Source organism: Salmo salar, chromosome ssa19 (genome assembly GCF_905237065.1).
Source record: "Salmo salar chromosome ssa19, Ssal_v3.1, whole genome shotgun sequence".
Lineage (NCBI taxonomy): Eukaryota > Metazoa > Chordata > Actinopteri > Salmoniformes > Salmonidae > Salmo > Salmo salar.
In genome coordinates, this window is record NC_059460.1 from 35005794 (window position 1) to 35028000 (window position 22207).

The 22207-nt window shown below is 49.4% G+C and overlaps 1 protein-coding gene across 3 annotated transcripts in view; it reads left to right on the top strand.

Moving 5' to 3' along the window:
* lyst (lysosomal trafficking regulator) overlaps window positions 1-22207 on the top strand; it is a 220625-nt gene that overhangs the window by 78610 nt on the left and 119808 nt on the right. For all 3 annotated transcript variants that reach the window (XM_045702248.1, XM_045702249.1, XM_045702250.1), the window contains 4 exons: window positions 9540-9705; window positions 16756-16985; window positions 17220-17396; window positions 20702-21077. In XM_045702248.1, coding sequence (XP_045558204.1) covers window positions 9540-9705; window positions 16756-16985; window positions 17220-17396; window positions 20702-21077 — 949 coding nt within the window. The remainder of the gene's footprint in view (window positions 1-9539; window positions 9706-16755; window positions 16986-17219; window positions 17397-20701; window positions 21078-22207) is intronic.

A 22207-nucleotide genomic window follows, 5' to 3' on the forward strand; every position in this document is an offset into this window, starting at 1 on the left:
GACCTTACAGTGAAATGCTGAATACAACAGGTGTAGTAGACCTTACAGTGAAATGCTGAATACAGCAGGTGTAGTAGACCTCACAGTGAAATGCTAAATACAACAGGTGTAGGTAGACCTTACAGTGAAATGCTGAATACAACAGGTGTAGGTAGACCTTACAGTGAAATGCTGAATACAACAGGTGTAGGTAGACCTTACAGTGAAATGCTGAATACAGCAGGTGTAGGTAGACCTTACAGTGAAATGCTGAATGCAGCAGGTGTAGGTAGACCTTACAGTGAAATGCTGAATACAGCAGGTGTAGTAGACCTCACAGTGAAATGCTGAATACAACAGGTGTAGTAGACCTTACAGTGAAATGCTGAATACAACAGGTGTAGACCTCACAGTGAAATGCTGAATACAACAGGTGTAGGTAGACCTTACAGTGAGATTTACACGGGTATCAAAACGCCAAGGCGGTTTAAGCACAAAACACAGACCTTATTTGAAGTAGATCAATACATTCTCTATGGAAGACATGTACGGTAAAATAACGAAGGAACCGCTTTCAAGTTCAGCCGCAAGTTATTACAGGAATTATGACGCGTCGACTATTTCTCTCTAAACCATATATCTTTGACTATTACGAGCCTGCTGCTGCCTACCACCGCTCAGTCAGACTGCTCTATCAAATATCAAATCATAGACTTAACTATAATATAAAATGTAAATGTAATAATACAATAAACCTTAGGTCATTAATATGGTCAAATCCGAAAACTATCATCTCGAAAACATTATTCTTTCAGTGACATACGGAACCGTTCCGTATTTTATCTAACGGGTGGCATCCATAAGTCTAAATATTCCTGTTACATCGCACAACCTACAATGTTATTTCATAGTTCCGTAAAATTCTGGCAAATTAGTTCGCAACGAGCCAGATTCTGTATACCCTGATTCTGCGTGCAACGAACGCAAGAGAACTGACACAATTTCACCTGGTTAATATTGCCTGCTAACCTGGATTTCTTTTAGCTAAATATGCAGGTTTAAAAATATATACTTCTGTGTATTGATTTTAAGAAAGGCATTGATGTTTATGGTTAGGTACAGTCGTGCAACGATTGTGCTTTTTTTCGCAAATGCGCTTTTGTTAAATCATCCCCGTTTGGCGAAGTCTGCTGTCTTTGTTAGGAAGAAATAGTCTTCACATTTCGCAACAAGCCAGGCGGCCCAAACTGCTGCATATACCCTGACTCTGTTTGCAAGAGAAGTGACATATTTTCCCTAGTTAAAAGAAATTAATGTTAGCAGGCAATATTAACTAAATATGCAGGTTTAAAAATATATACTTGTGTATTGATTTTAAGAAAGACATTGATGTTTATGGTTAGGTACACGTCGGAGCAAAGACAGTCCTTTTTCGCGAATGCGCACCACATCGATTAAATGCAAAGCAGGACAGGCTAGATAAACAAACTAGTAATATCATCAGCCATGTGTAGTTAACTAGTGTTTATGATTGATTGTTTTTTTTTATAAGATAAGTTTAATGCTAGCTAGCAACTTACCTTGGCAACGTAAAGCAGGTGGTTAGAGCGTTGGGCTAGTTAACGTAAGATTGCATCCCCAAGCTGACATGGTAAAAATCTGTCGTTCTGCCCCTGAACAAGGCATTTAACCCACCGTTCCTAGGCCGTCATTGAAAATAAGAATGTGTTCTTAACTGACTTGCCTAGTTAAATCTAGGTTTTAAAAAAAAAAAAAAAACGGCAAATCGGTGCCCAAAAATACCGATTACCGATTGTTATGAAAACTTGAAATCGGCCCTAATTAATCGGTCGACCTCTACTACATTGCCTCCCGACTGGTGCAGTGCCGGGTTTGGCCGGCAGGGATGTCCTTGTCCCATCGGGCACTAGCTACTCCTGTGGCGGGCTAGGTGCAGTGCACGCTGACACGGTCACCAGGTGTACGGTGTTTCCTCCTACACATTGGTGCAGCTGGCTTCCGGGTTAAGTGGGCCATTGTGTCAAGAAGCAGTGCGGCTAGGTTAGGTCGTGTTTCGGAGGACGCATGGCTCTCGACCTTAACCTCTCCCGAGTCCGTACGGGAGTTGCAGCGATGAGACAAGACTGTAACTACCAATTAGATACCACGAAATTGGGGAGAAAAAGGGTTTTAAAAAAAAAAGAACTATGCTACGTGGCTGACCAATCCAAACTCATCTCCTGGCATGTCCAACCCACTCATTATCTCAGCCAATCATGCGCGAAGGTTCCTGACTTTTTCCGCGGCTTAATCAACTAGGCTCATAATTTAACAATGTTATTTGTATTTATGGATGGAATACAAGTTTGTTATTAAGGGACATGAACCTTCACATGTTTCAGAAGGCATTTCTGCCCCCCAAAAAATGCATTTTGATTTAAAAATACATGTTTACGTTTAAATGCCGTTCCTGTGAAGCTGTGATGTATGACATAGTTTCCTGAAACGAGTCACATATAGTAAAATAGAGCAGCAGTGAAATGTCCCTTTAACATTCCTGTCTGATTATTCCTGTTCTAGTACTGAGGCTTTAATAAATAAAATAAAATAGTATTTGTAACATGCACCGAATACAAAAGGTGTAGTAGACCTTACAGTGAAATGCTGACTTACAAGCCCTTAACCAACAATACAGGTTTAAAGAACAATAAGTGTTAAATAAAAAAAGAACAATAACAAATAATTAAAGAACGGCAGTAAAATAACAATAGCGAGGCTATATACAGGGTGTACCAGTTAGTTGAAGTAATATGTACATGTAGGTATAGTTAAAGTGACTATGCATCGATAATAAACAGAGAGTACTTAGCAGCAGCGTAAAAATGGGGGGCAATGCAATAGTCTGGGTAGCCATTTGATTAGCTGTTCAGCAGTTTTATGTCTTGTTGGTAGAAACTGTTTAGAAGCCTTTTGGACCTAGACTTGGCGCTCCGGTACATCTTGCCGTGTGGTAGCAGAGAGAACAGTCTATGACTAGGGTGGCTGGAGTCTTTGACAATTTTTGGGGCCTTCCTCTGAGACCGCCTGGTATGGAGGTCCTGGATGGCAGGAAGCTTGGCAGTGTGGAGTGCAATAGAGATGGCCTCATCTGTGGATCTGTTTGGGCGGTATGCAAATTGGAGTGGGTCTAGGGTTTCTGCGATGATGGTGTTGATGTGAGCCATGACCAGCCTTTAAAAGCACTTCATGGCTACGGACGTGAGTGCTACGGGTCGGTAGTCATTTAGGCAGGTTCCCTTAGTGTTCTTGGGCACAGGTTGGTCTGCTTGAAACATGTTGGTATTACAGCCCAAGACAGGGACATGTTGAAAATGTCAGTGAAGACACTTGCCAGTTGGTCAGTGCATGCTCAGAGTACACGTCCTGGTAATCCGTCTGGCCCTGCGGCCTTGTGAATGTTGACCTGTTTAAAGGTCTTACTCACATCGGCTGCGGAGAGCGTGATCACACCGTCGTCCAGAACAGCTGAAACTCTCATGCATGTTTCAGTGTTATTTGCCTCAAAGCGAGCATAGAAGTAGTTTAGGTCGAATGTTAGTCTCGTGTCACTGGGCAGTTCTCGGCTGTGATTCCCTTTGTAGTCTGCAATAGTTTGCAAGCCCTGCCACATCCGACGAGCATCAGAGCCGGTGTAGGACTATTCAATCTTAGTCCTGTATTGACGCTTTGCCTGTTTGACGGTTTATCTGAGGCCATAGTGGGATTTCTTATAAGCTTCCGGGTTGGAGTCCCGCTCCTTGAAAGCGGCAGCTCTAGCCTTTAGCTCAGTGTGGATGTTGCCTGTAATCCATGGCTTCTGGTTGGGGTATGTACGTACAGTCACTGTGGGGGGGGACTTCATCGATGCACTTATTGTTGAAGCCAATGACTGATATGGTGTATTACTCAATGCCATTTGAAGAATCCCGGAACATATTCCAGTCTGTGATAGCAAAACAGTCCTGTAGTTTAGCATCTGCTTCATCTGACCACTTTTTTTTATAGACCGAGTCACTAGTGCTTCCTGCTTTTTGCTTGTAAGCAGGAATCAGCAGGAATCAGGAGGATAGAATTGTGGTCAGATTTGCCAAATGGAGGGCGAGGGAGAGCTTTATGCGTCTCTGTGTGTGGAGTAAAGGTGGTCTAGAGTTTTTTTTCCCTCTGGTTACACATTTAACACACTGGTAGAAATGTAAAACGGATTTAAGTTTCCCTGCATTAAAGGGTTTACGATACAATCACTACATCCCAAATAGAACCCTATTTCCCACATAGTGCACTATCATGACCAGAGCCCTATATAGAGCCCTATGTTCCCTTGTCTAAAGCAGTGCACTATGTAGGGACTAGGGTGCCATTTGGGATGCAGTGGATGATCCTTGTTTCTGAAGGAATTTAGCTGCTTAGGACTTTCTAAATGTGTTGGGCTCTGGAATGTCTCACCACTACATCTTGTTCTGGTGGGCCCAGTCACCACTATATTCTGGTCTGGGCGGGCCCAGTCACCACTACATTCTGGTCTGGGCGGGCCCAGTCACCACTACATTCTGGTCTGGGCGGGCTCAGTCACCACTACATTCTGGTCTGGGCGGGCCCAGTCACCACTACATTCTGGTCTGGGCGGGCCCAGTCACCACTACATTCTGGTCTGGGCGGGCCCAGTCACCACTACATTCTGGTCTGGGCGGGCCCAGTCACCACTACATTCTGGTCTGGGCGGGCCCAGTCACCACTACATTCTGGTCTGGGCGGGCCCAGTCACCACTACATTCTGGTCTGGGCGGGCCCAGTCACCACTACATTCTGGTCTGGGCGGGCCCAGTCACCACTACATTCTGTTCTGGGCGGGCCCAGTCACCACTACATTCTGGTCTGGGCGGGCCCAGTCACCACTACATTCTGTTCTAGTGGGCCCAGTTACCACTACATTCTGTTCTGGTGGGCCCAGTCACCACTACATTCTGTTCTGGGCGGGCCCAGTCACCCCTATATTCTGTTCTGGGCGGGCCCAGTCACCCCTATATTCTGTTCTGGGCGGGCCCAGTCACCCCTATATTCTGGTCTGGGCGGGCCCAGTCACCACTACATTCTGGTCTGGGCGGGCCCAGTCACCACTACATTCTGGTCTGGGCGGGCCCAGTCACCACTACATTCTGGTCTGGGCGGGCTCAGTCACCACTACATTCTGGTCTGGGCGGGCCCAGTCACCACTACATTCTGGTCTGGGCGGGCCCAGTCACCACTACATTCTGGTCTGGGCGGGCCCAGTCACCACTACATTCTGGTCTGGGCGGGCCCAGTCACCACTACATTCTGGTCTGGGCGGGCCCAGTCACCACTACATTCTGGTCTGGGCGGGCCCAGTCACCACTACATTCTGGTCTGGGCGGGCCCAGTCACCACTACATTCTGGTCTGGGCGGGCCCAGTCACCACTACATTCTGGTCTGGGCGGGCCCAGTCACCACTACATTCTGTTCTAGTGGGCCCAGTCACCACTACATTCTGTTCTAGTGGGCCCAGTCACCACTACATTCTGTTCTGGGCGGGCCCAGTCACCACTATATTCTGTTCTGGGCGGGCCCAGTCACCCCTATATTCTGTTCTGGGCGGGCCCAGTCACCCCTATATTCTGTTCTGGGCGGGCCCAGTCACCCCTATATTCTGGTCTGGGCGGGCCCAGTCACCCCTACATTCTGGTCTGGGCGGGCCCAGTCACCACTACATTCTGGTCTGGGCGGGCCCAGTCACCGCTACATTCTGGTCTGGGCGGGCCCAGTCACCGCTACATTCTGGTCTGGGCGGGCCCAGTCACCGCTACATTCTGTTCTGGTGGGCCCAGTCACCGCTATATTCTGGTCTGGGCGGGCCCAGTCACCCCTATATTCTGGTCTGGGCGGGCCCAGTCACCCCTATATTCTGGTCTGGGCGGGCCCAGTCACCACTATATTCTGGTCTGGTGTGCCCAGTCATTTAAATAATAATTGATTTACAGTCCCTCTGAGCGACGGAGCCCAGCCTGCGAGGCGGCATATTAAAGGGGGCAGTCTAGCGATTTCAGCAATACTAGTGTCATCTCACTGTGATATTCTCAGCCTAATGTAGAGCTCTCAACATGAAAACACACTAAATCATTGCACTGTCACTAAATAATATCATTTATTTTACAGTTATAAAAGAAAGGTTCAATCTTGTAGTAATTGTTACTATATTTAGAAAGCCTGTCAGATCGTTTCAAGCACTATTGAATAGGTCATACGGTTTTCCTATTGAATAGGTCATACTGTTTATTTATTTATCTGTTGAATAGGTTATACGGTTTATTTATCTATTGAATAGGTCTTACGGTTTATTTATCTATTTAATGGGTTATACGGTTTATTTATCTATTTAATGGGTTATACGGTTTATTTATTTATCTATTGAATAGGTCATACAGTTTATTTATTTATCTATTTAATAGGTTATACGGTTTATTTATTTATCTATTGAATAGGTCATACGTTCATCATATGTGTGCTGTGTACTTGAGTGTGTGCCCTCCAATGTAGAACTACTGGTACCAGAAAGGTGAGATCCAGACCTTTCTAGAACTATCCAGCATTACTAGTTATTGTTTATGGCCATATTTACGCCTGTCTGTTTAGACAGAAATGTACATTTTGCTGTAACGTTGAAGAAGTTAATAATTTCCAGAAACCTGAAATATGAGTTAACCTTTAACTCTGTAATATAGTAGGCTAGGTAACTGTCCTTAATGAGTTAACCTACTAACTCTGTAATATAGTGGTCTAGGTAACTGTCCTTAATGAGTTAACCTACTAACTCTGTAATATAGTGGTCTAGGTAACTGTCCTTAATGAGTTAACCTACTAACTCTGTAATATAGTGGTCTAGGTAACTGTCCTTAATGAGTTAACCTACTAACTCTGTAATATAGTGGTCTAGGTAACTGTCCTTAATGAGTTAACCTACTAACTCTGTAATATAGTGGTCTAGGTAACTGTCCTTAATGAGTTAACCTACTAACTCTGTAATATAGTGGTCTAGGTAACTGTCCTTAATGAGTTAACCTACTAACTCTGTAATATAGTGGTCTAGGTAACTGTCCTTAATGAGTTCACCTACTAACTCTGTAATATAGTGGTCTAGGTAACTGTCCTTAATGAGTTAACCTACTAACTCTGTAATATAGTGGTCTAGGTAACTGTCCTTAATGAGTTAACCTACTAACTCTGTAATATAGTGGTCTAGGTAACTGTCCTTAATGAGTTAACCTACTAACTCTGTAATATAGTGGTCTAGGTAACTGTCCTTAATGAGTTAACCAACTAACTCTGTAATATAGTGGACTAGGTAACTGATGAGTTAACCTACTAACTCTGTAATATATTGGACTAGGTAACTGATGAGTTAACCTACTAACTCTGTAATATAGTGGACTAGGTAACTGATGAGTTAACCTACTAACTCTGTAATATAGTGGACTAGGTAACTGTTCCAGGTTTAGTGTTATGATGGAATGGAAGGATATGTAGTCTTTATTAACTCAAGCACCTGAAATCTAGAAGGCCGTCTATGTCAGAGTACTGTTACCGTCAGTCATACAAATGATGAACAGTTAGCTAATAGGTCCTTCCTCTCTCTGTGTGTGTGTGTGTGTGTGTGTGTGTCTGTGTGTGTGTGTGTGTGTGTGTGTGTGTGTGTGTGTGTGTGTGTGTGTGTTCAGCAGGCAAACACCCCCTCAGGGTGGTCTAGCTCGTCAGCTGATACAGGCAGGTCTTATGACCTGAAATCTCTTTTTATTTTATTTTTTTATTGGGCTGTTTCTTGAAAACCTTTTTGTTTCCCCTTCTGTTAACAGTACAGACATTAAGAGTGTTGCTTGAATAAAAGTTTTTAGATTTGTAATTTTTGACGTGACTGATGGGGAATGAGTAAATTCCACAGAGAACCCTGACCGTACTGGAACATGGGTAAGAAAGGTTTGACTGTATTAGCCTAGCTTTAGCACAGCCTCTCTACCGTGTTCTTTCATGTTACTCTTCAGCCTCTGGTGGTGGAGTTAACCAGAGACAACTATATCTGACTTGGAGAAACTTCTTCTCTCCCTCTCTACTCTCTCTCCCTCTACTCCCGCTACTCTCTCCCTCTACTCTCTCTCTCCCTCTACTCCCGCTACTCTCTCCTTCTACTCTCTCTCTCCCTCTACTCTCTCCCTCTACTCCCGCTACTCTCTCTCTCCCTCTACTCCCGCTACTCTCTCTCTCCCTCTACTCCCGCTACTCTCTCTCTCCCTCTACTCCCGCTACTCTCTCTCTCCCTCTACTCGCGCTACTCTCTCTCTCCCTCTACTCCCGCTACTCTCTCCCTCTACTCTCTCTCTCCCTCTACTCCCGCTACTCTCTCCCTCTACTCTCTCTCTCCCTCTACTCCCGCTACTCTCTCCTTCTCTCTCTCTCCCTCTACTCTCTCCCTCTACTCCCGCTCTCTCTCTCCCTCTACTCCCGCTACTCTCTCCTTCCTCTCTCTCTCCCTCTACTCTCTCCCTCTACTCCCGCTACTCTCTCTCTCCCTCTACTCCCGCTACTCTCTCCCTCTACTCTCTCTCTCCCTCTACTCCCGCTACTCTCTCCTTCTACTCACTCTCTCCCTCTACTCCCTCTACTCTCTCTCTCCCTCTACTCCCGCTACTCTCTCCTTCTACTCTCTCTCTCCCTCTACTCTCTCCCTCTACTCCCGCTACTCTCTCCTTCTACTCTCTCTCTCCCTCTACTCTCTCCCTCTACTCCCGCTACTCTCTCTCTCCCTCTACTCCCGCTACTCTCTCCTTCTACTCTCTCTCTCCCTCTACTCTCCCTCTACTCCCGCTACTCTCTCTCTCCCTCTACTCCCGCTACTCTCTCTCTCCCTCTACTCGCGCTACTCTCTCTCTCCCTCTACTCGCGCTACTCTCTCCCTCTACTCGCGCTACTCTCTCTCTCCCTCTACTCGCGCTACTCTCTCCCTCTACTCCCGCTACTCTCTCCCTCTACTCCCGATACTCTCTCCCTCTACTCCCGCTACTCTCTCCCTCTACTCCCGCTACTCTCTCCCTCTACTCCCGCTACTCTCTCCCTCTACTCCCGCTACTCTCTCCCTCTACTCCCGCTACTCTCTCCCTCTACTCTCTACCCTCTTCTCTCACTCTACCCTCTCTTCTCTCCCTCTACCCTCTCTTCTCTCCCTCTACCCTCTCTTCTCTCCCTCTCTTCTCTCCCTCTCTACTCTCTATATTCTCTCTCTATATTCTCTCTCTACTCTCCCTTTACTCTCTATTCTACTCTCTCCCTCTCTCTCTCACTCTTCCTCTACTCTCTCTACTCACTCTACCTCTCTCTCCCTCTCCTCACCGTCTCTCCCTCTCCCTTTCTCACTCTCCCTGTACTCTCTCTCACTCTCTCTTTCTCCCTCTACTATCTCTCCCTCTCTCCCCCTATTTCTCTCTCTCTCTACTCACTCCGTCTCTCTCTCCCTCTGTAGAAGTTAGCAGTGTGTGTGGAGAGTGTGGTCCCGGCGGGGGATCTATCTGAGGCTGAGGAGGAAGACGAGGTGCAGGGTTGTGGTGAGGTTCCAGCGCTGGGGGAGGAGGAGGGATACGAGGCAGACAGCGAGAGCAACCCAGAGGACATGGCCAAGCAGGAAGAAGGTAAGAGGGCCTAACACACACAAACACGGTGGCCGGTAGTAAACAATGTCACGTGCACACACGCACACACACACACACACACACACACACACACACACACACACACACACACACACACACACACAGAGTGGCACGTACACACACACACACACAGACACACACACACAGTGGCACGTACACACACACACTTGCACAGAGCAAGATGAGCTGAAATCTAATGAGGGAACATTAGATAAACCCTCTCAAAATTGCACTGATAATTGATGGGGAATTGTAGCCTCCTCGTCCTTCTGCAGCTCGCCTGCATTCAGTGTCAGAGTGCACTCTGGGTCGTTGGTAAGTTTAGAGCGTTGACAGATTGTCTGTCGGTAAGTTCAGAGCGTTGACAGATTGTCTGTCGGTAAGTTCAGAGCGTTGACAGATTGTCTGTCGGTAAATTCAGAGCGTGTGGGGGGGAGGTTGGAACCCCTGGACTACTGTGGGGGGGGAGGTTGGAACCCCTGGACTACTGTGGGGGGGAGGTTGGAACCCCTGGACTACTGTGGGGGGGAGGTTGGAACCCCTGGACTACTGTGGGGGGGAGGTTGGAACCCCTGGACTACTGTGGGGGGAGGTTGGAACCCCTGGACTACTGTGGGGGGGAGGTTGGAACCCCTGGACTACTGTGGGGGGGAGGTTGGAACCCCTGGACTACTGTGGGGGGGAGGTTGGAACCCCTGGACTACTGTGGGGGGGAGGTTGGAACCCCTGGACTACTGTGGGGGGAGGTTGGAACCCCTGGACTACTGTGGGGGGAGGTTGGAACCCCTGGACTACTGTGGGGGGAGGTTGGAACCCCTGGACTACTGTGGGGGGGGAGGTTGGAACCCCTGGACTACTGTGGGGGGGAGGTTGGAACCCCTGGACTACTGTGGGGGGTTGGAACCCCTGGACTACTGTGGGGGAGGGAGAGGAGGTTGGGACCCCTGGACTACTGTGGGGGAGGGAGAGGAGGTTGGGACCCCTGGACTACTGTGGGGGAGGGAAGAGGAGGTTAGAACCCCTGGACTACTGTGTGGGGAGGGAGAGGAGGTTAGAACCCCTGGACTACTGTGGAGGGGGGGCGGTTGGAACCCCTGGACTACTGTGTGGGGGGCGGTTGGAACCCCTGGACTACTGTGTGGGGGAGGTTGGAACCCCTGGACTACTGTGGGGGGGAGGTTGGAACCCCTGGACTACTGTGGGGGGGAGGTTGGAACCCCCTGGACTACTGTGGGGGGGAGGTTGGAACCCCTGGACTACTGTGGGGGGGAGGTTGGAACCCCTGGACTACTGTGGGGGGGAGGTTGGAACCCCTGGACTACTGTGGGGGGGAGGTTGGAACCCCTGGACTACTGTGGGGGGGAGGTTGGAACCCCTGGACTACTGTGGGGGGGAGGTTGGAACCCCTGGACTACTGTGGGGGGAGGTTGGAACCCCTGGACTACTGTGGGGGGAGGTTGGAACCCCTGGACTACTGTGGGGGGAGGTTGGAACCCCTGGACTACTGTGGGGGGGGAGGTTGGAACCCCTGGACTACTGTGGGGGGGAGGTTGGAACCCCTGGACTACTGTGGGGGGGAGGTTGGAACCCCTGGACTACTGTGGGGGGGAGGTTGGAACCCCTGGACTACTGTGGGGGGGAGGTTGGAACCCCTGGACTACTGTGGGGGGGAGGTTGGAACCCCTGGACTACTGTGGGGGGGAGGTTGGAACCGCTGGACTACTGTGGGGGGGAGGTTGGAACCCCTGGACTACTGTGGGGGGAGGTTGGAACCCCTGGACTACTGTGGGGGGGGAGGTTGGAACCCCTGGACTACTGTGGGGGGAGGTTGGAACCCCTGGACTACTGTGGGGGGGAGGTTGGAACCCCTGGACTACTGTGGGGGGAGGTTGGAACCCCTGGACTACTGTGGGGGGAGGTTGGAACCCCTGGACTACTGTGGGGGAGGTTGGAACCCTGGACTACTGTGGGGGGGAGGTTGGAACCCCTGGACTACTGTGGGGGGAGGTTGGAACCCCTGGACTACTGTGGGGGGGAGGTTGGAACCCCTGGACTACTGTGGGGGGGAGGTTGGAACCCCTGGAATACTGTGGGGCTGGGGGGGCCCTGGGGAAAGAAGGTTGACAGCATATAGCATTGGAGTTCTCCTTGCGCTCTGTCTTTAGCTGTTGTATCTGTTGTTCTTTGTGGAGTTGATACATTAGAATGTGGTTCCAGAGTTGGTCTAGTAGTCTTAATGATTAATAACCTCTGGGAAACTTCGAGACCACACTGTGGTGATCCGTCATCAGGCCAGAGTTTCCCCTCAGTTGCTTCTTAACAAAAGGTTTGTGAAGCCTCTATCCTGTTTAAATAGTTCTGTAGCCTGTGAGTTTGACTCAGACACAGTAGTACCGTGGACAGTGGACCTTCATGGCCCTGTGTCGACCTATTCTTGCTCCACGGTGACCGTGTCATGGTGTGTAGTATGACAGAGACTGAACATCACTGACCGATGTGTGTCAGTAACGTCCTAGCAAGACGCTTGTGAAGCCTCAGAGTCAGAAACATCAGTAGCACGAAACAAGCTCATTAATAAACAGCCAACAACTCTCAGACCAAAGTGTCACAGCTGGCCTGGGTCGTGTTCACGAGGCACGAAACATCTGATTCTGTACTTGTCCTACTGTTTCAAAACGTTTAGAAAACGGAGTACCGGATTTTTAATGAACACAACCCCTGTGTTGACATAATGTAGCGTCGTGACTATTGCTGTGTGTGTGTGGCATGACAGACAGCAGACTGAGCATCTCTTTGTCATGGTGACGGTCTCTCTCTTTCTGTTCAGAATCCAGTCTTTGTTGAGTCCTTACGTCACAGCAGCAGCACGGCCTCATGGGAGCACCCTTGTGACTCATATACTGTAGTATTACACACACACACACACACACACACACACACACACACACGGATGAACATAGATACACACACAGACACACACATACAGACACAACACACACACACATACGCTATATCACACACACAGACAGACACGCTCATATCACACAGACACACATAGATATGCTCATACACACACACGCACCATATCTCACACACCTACACACACACACACCATATCACACACACCATATCACACACCTACATACACACACATAGGCACGCTCATATACACATACACCATATCTCTCTCACACACACAAACCATATCTCACACACACACACACACACTATATCACACACACCATATTACACACACACAAACCATATCACACACACACCATATCTCACACACACACCATATCACACACACACACCATACACACACACACATTGAAGTGTATTGGTGGCGTACACAGTTTATCAGATATTAAACTCTGACCCTACGAGGTTGCCAGCCTGCTGCTTTTCTGTTGTACCTCAGGGGTATTCAACTCAGACTAGAAAAATACAATCATTTGTGTGTTATTAGTTTAAGCAGACTGTGTTTGTCTGTTGTTGTGACTTAGATGAAGATCAGATCTAATTTGATGACCAATTCATGCAGAAATCCACATAATTCCGAAGGGTTCACATACTGTTTGTTGCCGCTGTATGTAAATGTGATACTTCAGTTTTTTTATTTATTATAAATTAGCAAACATTTCTAAAACAACCTGTTTTTGCTTTGTCATTATGGGTTATTGTGTGTAGATTGATTAGGGAAAAATATATTGAATCAATTTTAGAATAAGGCTGTAACTTAACAAAATGTGGAAAAAGTCAAGGGGTTTGAATACTTTCCAAAGGCTTTGTGAATACATATGCAGTGTATATAAACAGTGGAGCTAATGAGGTTCTGTGTCCAGGGGATTGCCTCTGTATTGGTGTAACAGGAATGGCGAAACTGTGGGAGGGAAACAGGGGATGATGAAAGGAGAGAGAGGGTGGATCTCTGGAATCTTCCAGAAGGTTGTGTGTTAGTGAGAGCCTTTTGAGCTGGTCTGCTGTAAATCACTAGGGGACTCCCTCCCAGCCTGCAGTGAGCCCAGCAGCTCTGTGACTAACTCATTTTTATGAAGCAGGGGACTGAGGGCTGGAGGAAAGGGAAGGAGGCAGGGGACTGAGGGCTGGAGGCAAGGGAAGGAGGCAGGGGACTGATGGCTGGAGGGGGGAGACAGGGCTGGAGGCAGAGGGCTGGAGGCAGGGGACTGAGGGCTGGAGGCAGGGGACTGAGGGCTGGAGGCAGGGGACTGAGGGCTGGAGGCAGGGGACTGAGGGCTGGAGGCAGGGGACTGAGGGCTGGAGGCAGGGGACTGAGGGCTGGAGGCAGGGGACTGAGGGCTGGAGGCAGGGGACTGAGGGCTGGAGGCAGGGGACTGAGGGCTGGAGGCAGGGGACTGAGGGCTGGAGGCAGGGGACTGAGGGCTGGAGGCAAGGGAAGGAGGAAAGGAGAGAGAGGATGGATCTCCGGAATCTTCCAGAAGGTTGTGTGTTAGTGAGAGCCTTTTGAGCTGGTCTGCTGTAAATCACTAAGGGACTCCCTCCCAGCCTGCAGTGAGCCCAGCAGCTCTGTGACTAACTCATTTTTATGAGGCAGGGGACTGAGGGCTGGAGGCAAGGGAAGGAGGAAAGGGAAGAAGGCAGGGGACTGAGGGCTGGAGGCAGGGGACTGAGGGCTGGAGGCAGGGGACTGAGGGCTGGAGGCAAGGGCTGGAGGAAAGGGAAGGAGGCAGGGGACTGAGGGCTGGAGGCAAGGGAAGGAGGCAGGGGACTGATGGCTGGAGGGGGGAGACAGGGCTGGAGGCAGGGGACTGAGGGCTGGAGGCAGGGGACTGAGGGCTGGAGGCAGGGGACTGAGGGCTGGAGGCAGGGGACTGAGGGCTGGAGGCAGGGGACTGAGGGCTGGAGGCAGGGGACTGAGGGCTGGAGGCAGGGGACTGAGGGCTGGAGGCAGGGGACTGAGGGCTGGAGGCAAGGGAAGGAGGAAAGGAGAGAGAGGATGGATCTCCGGAATCTTCCAGAAGGTTGTGTGTTAGTGAGAGCCTTTTGAGCTGGTCTGCTGTAAATCACTAGGGGACTCCCTCCCAGCCTGCAGTGAGCCCAGCAGCTCTGTGACTAACTCATTTTTATGAGGCAGGGGACTGAGGGCTGGAGGCATTGGAAGGAGGAAAGGGAAGAAGGCAGGGGACTGAGGGCTGGAGGCAGGGGACTGAGGGCTGGAGGCAGGGGACTGAGGGCTGGAGGCAGGGGACTGAGGGCTGGAGGCAAGGGCTGGAGGAAAGGGAAGGAGGCAGGGGACTGAGGGCTGGAGGTAAGGGGAGGAGGCAGGGGACTGAGGGCTGGAGGCAAGGGAAGGAGGCAGGGGGCTGAGGGCTGGAGGCAAGGGAAGGAGGAAAGGAGAGAGAGGGTGGATCTCCGGAATCTTCCAGAAGGTTGTGTGTTAGTGAGAGCCTTTTGAACGTGTCTGCTGTAAATCACTAGGGGACTCCCTCCCAGCCTGCAGTGAGCCCAGCAGCTCTGTGACTAACTCATTTTTATGAGGCAGGGGACTGAGGGCTGGAGGCAGGGGACTGAGGGCTGGAGGCGGGGGACTGAGGGCTGGAGGCGGGGGACTGAGGGCTGGAGGCGGGGGACTGAGGGCTGGAGGCGGGGGACTGAGGGCTGGAGGCGGGGGACTGAGGGCTGGAGGCGGGGGACTGAGGGGCTGGAGGCGGGGGACTGAGGGCTGGAGGCGGGGGACTGAGGGCTGGAGGCAGGCGACTGAGGGCTGGAGGCAAGGGCTGGAGGAAAGGGAAGGAGGCAGGGGACTGAGGGCTGGAGGTAAGGGGAGGAGGCAGGGGACTGAGGGCTGGAGGCAAGGGAAGGAGGAAAGGGAAGGAGGCAGGGGACTGAGGGCTGGAGGTAAGGGGAGGAGGCAGGGGACTGAGGGCTGGAGGCAAGGGAAGGAGGAAAGGAAAGGAGGCAGGGGACTGAGGGCTGGAGGTAAGGGGAGGAGGCAGGGGACTGAGGGCTGGAGGCAAGGGAAGGAGGCAGGGGGCTGAGGGCTGGAGGCAAGGGAAGGAGGAAAGGAGAGAGAGGGTGGATCTCCGGAATCTTCCAGAAGGTTGTGTGTTAGTGAGAGCCTTTTGAACGTGTCTGCTGTAAATCACTAGGGGACTCCCTCCCAGCCTGCAGTGAGCCCAGCAGCTCTGTGACTAACTCATTTTTATGAGGCAGGGGACTGAGGGCTGGAGGCAAGGGGGCTGGAGGCAAGGGAAGGAGGCAGGAGACTGAGGGCTGGAGGCAAGGGAAGGAGGCAGGGGTCTGAGGGCTGGAGGCAGGGGTCTGAGGGCTGGAGGCAGGGGACTGAGGGCTGGAGGCAGGGGACTGAGGGCTGGAGGCAGGGGACTGAGGGCTGGAGGCAGGGGACTGAGGGCTGGAGGCAGGGGACTGAGGGCTGGAGGCAAGGAAAGGAGGCAGGGGGCTGAGGGCTGGAGGCAAGGGAAGGAGGCAGGGGGCTGAGGGCTGGATGCAAGGGAAGGGGGCTGAGGGCTGGAGGCAAGGGAAGGAGGCAGGGGACTGAGGGCTGGAGGCAAGGGAAGGAGGCAGGGGACTGAGGGCTGGAGGCAAGGGAAGGAGGCAGGGGGCTGAGGGCTGGAGGCTGGGGGCTGGAGGCAAGGGAAGGAGGCAGGGGGCTGAGGGAAGGAGGCAGGGGGCTGAGGGCTGGAGGTAAGGGGAGGAGGCAGGGGGCTGAGGGCTGGAGGCTGAGGGCTGGAGGTAAGGGGCTGATGTAAAAGGCTGAGCTAGAGATGCCGGAAGAGCAGAACAACAATACACCATGACTTTAGTGGGGTTTAGATAGTCTGTTAGAGGTTTATACAGTATAGACATGAAGGGGGTTTAGGTAGTCTGTCTGTTAGAGGTTTATACAGTATGGACATGAAGGGTGTGTGGGTGGGTGTGTACAGTCTTCTGTGGATACATAAGGTATAGTTCTGTGACACGTAAACGTATTGTGTGTGTCATGTCTCATGTCTTCATGTCTGTCTGTCTCTGCTCTTCCTCTAACAGGTGTAAAGGTGGATTCTGCGGGGGCCGGGCTGGGTGGAGCGGTTGCGTTCGGGGCGAAGTCCCCCGGCAGAGGGGGCCGTGGCGTTCTTCTCTTCCCAGAGATCTGCCTGATGGAGCTCCAGCTGCTGGCCTCAGGGTCACCTGATCTGGACGTGTTGGGTCACGTGTTTCACAGCCTCCTGGGGGCCGTGAGGGCCAACCCCCGCAACGCTGCTCTGCTGTACCATCAGGTTATTATACCTGCTGTCTACCTCTCATCCCCTATACCACTACCTGCACTGACTACAAGGCGCCACTCTTTTTCATGGCCTGGATAAAGACAAAACTGAATCTGAATGTTGTTGTTTGTTGCAAGTGATCAGTTGTCCAGGAACCAGGAGAGACTGGGTCATCTATCCATCTGTCTCGTGTCTTCCTCCCACATCTAATACTGTGGTTAACCCTTTCTCTTCTACTGCTTACAGGGAGCGGTAAAGACCATTCTGACTTCTTTCCAGAGCATTCTGTCACAATCAGATTCCAGCTATGAAGACTGCCAGACGGTACTGGTGGAACTGCTGGTTGCCATGATGAGCCAACGAATCACAGCCGAGGAACTGGCCCTGTTGATCCGCCTCTTCCAGGAGAAGAATCCGCCCACTGTGAGTAACAACCAATTATCACTATCATATATAAATAAAATTGTATTTGTCACCTGCGCCGAATACAACAGGTGAAAACCTTACAACCTTACAGTGAAATGCTTACTTACAAGCCCTTAACCAACAATGCTTTATGAAGTTAAGAAAAAAATACAAATAAGTGTTAAGTAAATTTTTTTAATAAAAGTAACAAGTAATTAAGCAGCAGCAGTAAAATAGCAATAGCGAGGCTATATACAGGGGGTACCGGTACAGAGTCAATGTGGAGGCTATATACAGGGGGTACCGGTACAGAGTCAATGTGGAGGCTATATACAGGGTGTTACGGTACAGAGTCAATGTGGAGCCTATATACAGGGTGTTACCGGTACAGAGTCAATGTGGAGCCTATATACAGGGGGTACCGGTACAGAGTCAATGTGGAGCCTATATACAGGGGTTACCGGTACAGAGTCAATGTGGAGGCTATATACAGGGGGTACCGGTACAGAGTCAATGTGGAGGCTATATACAGGGGGTACCGGTACAGAGTCAATGTGGAGGCTATATACAGGGGGTACAGGTACCGAGTCAATGTGGAGGCTATATACAGGGGGGTACCGGTACAGAGTCAATGTGCGGGGGCACCGGTTAGTCAAGGTAATTGAGGTAATATGTACATGTAGGTAGAGTTAAAGTGACTATGCATAGATAATAAACAGAGTAGCAGCAGCGTAAAAGAGGGGTCTGGGTAGCCCTTTGATTAGCTGTTCAGGAGTCTTATGGCTTGGGGGTAGAAGCTGTTTAAAAGCCTCTTGGTTTTAGGTAGTCTGTTAAAAAACAAATGGACATGAAGGGGGTTTTAGGTAGTCTGTCTGTTTATACAGTATGGACATGATAATATAGATTATTGTACTGCTGTTGAGGGAGCTAGCATGCTAGTTACTATAGATATAGATTATTGTATTGCTGTTGAGGGAGCTAGCATGCTAGTTACTATAGATATAGATTATTGTACTGCTGTTGAGGGAGCCAGCATGCTAGTTACTATAGATATAGGTTATTGTACTGCTGTTGAGGGAGCCAGCATGCTAGTTACTATAGATATAGGTTATTGTACTGCTGTTGAGGGAGCTAGCATGCTAGTTACTATAGATATAGATGATTGTACTGCTGTTGAGGGAGCCAGCATGCTAGTTACTATAGATATAGGTTATTGTACTGCTGTTGAGGGAGCCAGCATGCTAGTTACTATAGATATAGGTTATTGTACTGCTGTTGAGGGAGCCAGCATGCTAGTTACTATAGATATAGGTTATTGCACTGCTGTTGAGGGAGCTAGCATGCTAGTTACTATAGATATATGTTATTGTACTGCTGTTGAGGGAGCCAGCATGCTAGTTACTATAGATATAGGTTATTGTACTGCTGTTGAGGGAGCTAGCATGCTAGTTACTATAGATATAGGTTATTGTACTGTTGTTGAGGGAGCTAGCATGCTAGTTACTATAGATATAGGTTATTGTACTGCTGTTGAGGGAGCTAGCATGCTAGTTACTATAGATATAGGTTATTGCACTGCTGTTGAGGGAGCTAGCATGCTAGTTACTATAGATAGAGATTATTGTACTGCTGTTGAGGGAGCCAGCATTCTAGTTACTAAAGATATAGGTTATTGTACTGCTGTTGAGGGAGCTAGCATTTCACTGCAGCTTTTCTACGTGGGGAAACTGTGTTTGTGACGAAGTTAATGAGATTTGATATGAAACAGATTTTTGTTAATTGATATCTGGCTGCTGGCTCAGTTCAAACAGCTCCTCAGGTCTTCTTGGAACTACTGTCCTGTAAGCCCTGTTTTCCTTTGGGTTCGGCATGCACACACAGTTATTTTTAACCGAAGTTGTCAGTATGACGCATGTCCCCTGTTTCAATATCCTCCACCTTTTTTGTTTGATCGTATGGATATGAATCACCCAGCTGGGTCGTGTGTGTGTGGAGGCTCCTCAGACGAGGAAGGAGATGTCTATCTTCCTCAGTGAATTTCATAAAAATACAGATGGTGAAACATTTAAAAAAAGTTTGACATTTTAAATAAACCTATACTAAATATATTCACATATAACCAAGTAACTGATTAAATTACACTGTTTTGAAAAGGTCAACAGTAGCCTCAACAGCACTCTGTAGGATAGCCCCTCTGTAGGGTAGCCTCAACAGCACTCTGTAGGGTAGCCTCAACAGCACTTTGCAGAGTAGCCCCTCGCTAGGGTAGCCTCAGCAGCACTCTGTAGGGTAGCCCCTCTGTAGGGTAGCCTCAACAGCACTCTGTAGGGTAGCCACAACAGCACTCTGCAGGGTAGCCTCAACAGCACTCTGCAGGGTAGCCTCAACATCACTCTGTAGGGGGTAGCCTCAACAGCACTCTGTAGGGGGTAGCCTCAACAGCACTCTGTAGGGGGTAGCCTCAACAGCACTCTGTAGGGGGTAGCCTCAACAGCACTCTGTAGGGGGTAGCCTCAACAGCACTCTGTAGGGGGTAGCCCCTCTGTAGGGTAGCCTCATGGTGAAGCTGGATTTAAACAATTTTCCGTCTCCCTCTGGGTACATTGACTTCAGTGCTAGTTAAAGCTGTCCAACACAGCTAGATGCAGGAAAGAGTGTGCAAGGTGCTATTGAATGTGTCACTGTCTGTCACCTCGACTACTCAAATTTCTGTCAACCTATGTGCACCTACGTTATCAACGTTAATTTGTAGGCTATGTTGTAGCAACCTCACGATGGGTACAGGGGAACATTAGACCCATCACTGTTACATTGAACTGGGTGAATATGAATGACAGTATCCTAAACCCATCACTGTTACATTGAACTGGGTGAATATGAATGACAGTATCCTAAACCCATCACTGTTACATTGAACTGGGTGAATATGAATGACAGTATCCTAAACCCATCACTGTTACATTGAACTGGGTGAATATGAATGACAGTATCCTAAACCCATCACTGTTACATTGAACTGGGTGAATATGAATAACAGTATCCTAAACCCATCACTGTTACATTGAACTGGGTGAATGGAATATGAACGACAGTCATCCAATATGCTGTAATAGAAATAAGGCCGTGCTCATTAAAACGTCTTAAACAGCACTGACCACAGTGTGTGTTTGTTAGCCTTTCTACTCCATGTCCCTGTACGTTTTCCCCTGTAGATTTAGGGCTGTGGACGGGCCGTCTGTGGATGGGTAATAGCAGGTGGTTTAGGTTATGGAGTAGGTTGTAGAGTTTTCACACACACTGTTGTAACATCCCCTCTCCCCCAGGACATCCTACTGAAAGGCGTCCTCCAGATCGTCCAGGCCAACGTCGACATGGAACCTCTCTACTTCCTCTCCTATCCTATGATCCTCGGCGGCGCGTCCTTCCCTGGCGGTACCTCCCCTGGCTCCCGACAAAATGGGGGGGCGGGGGGGAAGGGGGTCGGGATGCTGTGGAAGGGGGGGAAGCTGTCCCCGGGACGTAGGGAGGGGGATGGAAGAGAGGAACCAGGACATCTAAGGACCTCTCCGTGGCACGTTGCCCCGTTACACCTCCCTCTGGTGGGGCAGAACTGCTGGCCACACATGGCCTCTGGGTTCTCTGCCTCTGTCTGGATAAAGGTGACTGAGGATGAAGAGGGAGAGGGACATGCAGAGAAAGGTAGGAGCACACAATGAAATACAATGAAGGTTTATGACATCACAGGCCACATGTATTTTACCTTTTGAGATATGATTACAGAGGCACAAAGATCATAACCCCAAGACATGGTAACCTCTCACCATTATGATAACAGGGGAGTTTAGCCTTTTATATCATACCCCAAGACATGCTAACATCTCACCATTACAATAACAAGGGAGGTTAGCATTTTATATCATACCCCCAAGACATGCTAACCTCTCACCGTTACAATAACAGGGGAGGTTAGCATTTTATATCATAACCCCAAGACATGCTAACCTCTCACCATTACAATAACAGGGGAGGTTAGCATTTTATATCATACCCCCAAGACATGCTAACCTCTCACCATTACAATAACAGGGGAGGTTAGCATTTTTGAGTGGTATGCTATTCATGAAAAAGGGGTACAACTCAACATTAGGAAGGTGTTCCTGATGCTGTGGACACTGAAGTCTGATAAAACGCCATCATGTTCACAACCATCACACAACAGACCACTGGAATGACAGGACAATTACACGTCACACAACAGACCACTGGAACGACAGGACAATTACACATCACACAACAGACCACTGGAACGACAGGACAATTACACATCACACAACAGACCACTGAAACGACAGGACAATTACACATCACACAACAGACCACTGGAACGACATGACAATTACACAACAGACCACTGAAACGACAGGACAATTACACAACAGCCCACTGGAACGACAGGACAATTACACAACAGCCCACTGGAACGACAGGACAATTACACATCACACAACAGACCACTGGAACGACAGGACAATTACACATCACACAACAGACCATTGATGCAGTGTCTTAGACCGCTGCGCCACTCGGGAGGCCCCTTCTAATCCCTCTTGAAGGGGAAGTAATCTGAAAGTAATGAGATTACTGGGTTTGGGAGTAATCTAAAAGTAACCAGATTACTGGGTTTGGGAGTAATCTAAAAGTAATGGAAAGTAATCAGATTACTGGGTTTGGGTAATCCTAAAGTTAGCTACGTTACGGATTTACATGCGGAGTCAATCACCACCTTCCGGAGACACCTGAAACCCCACCTCTTTAAGAAATACCTGGGA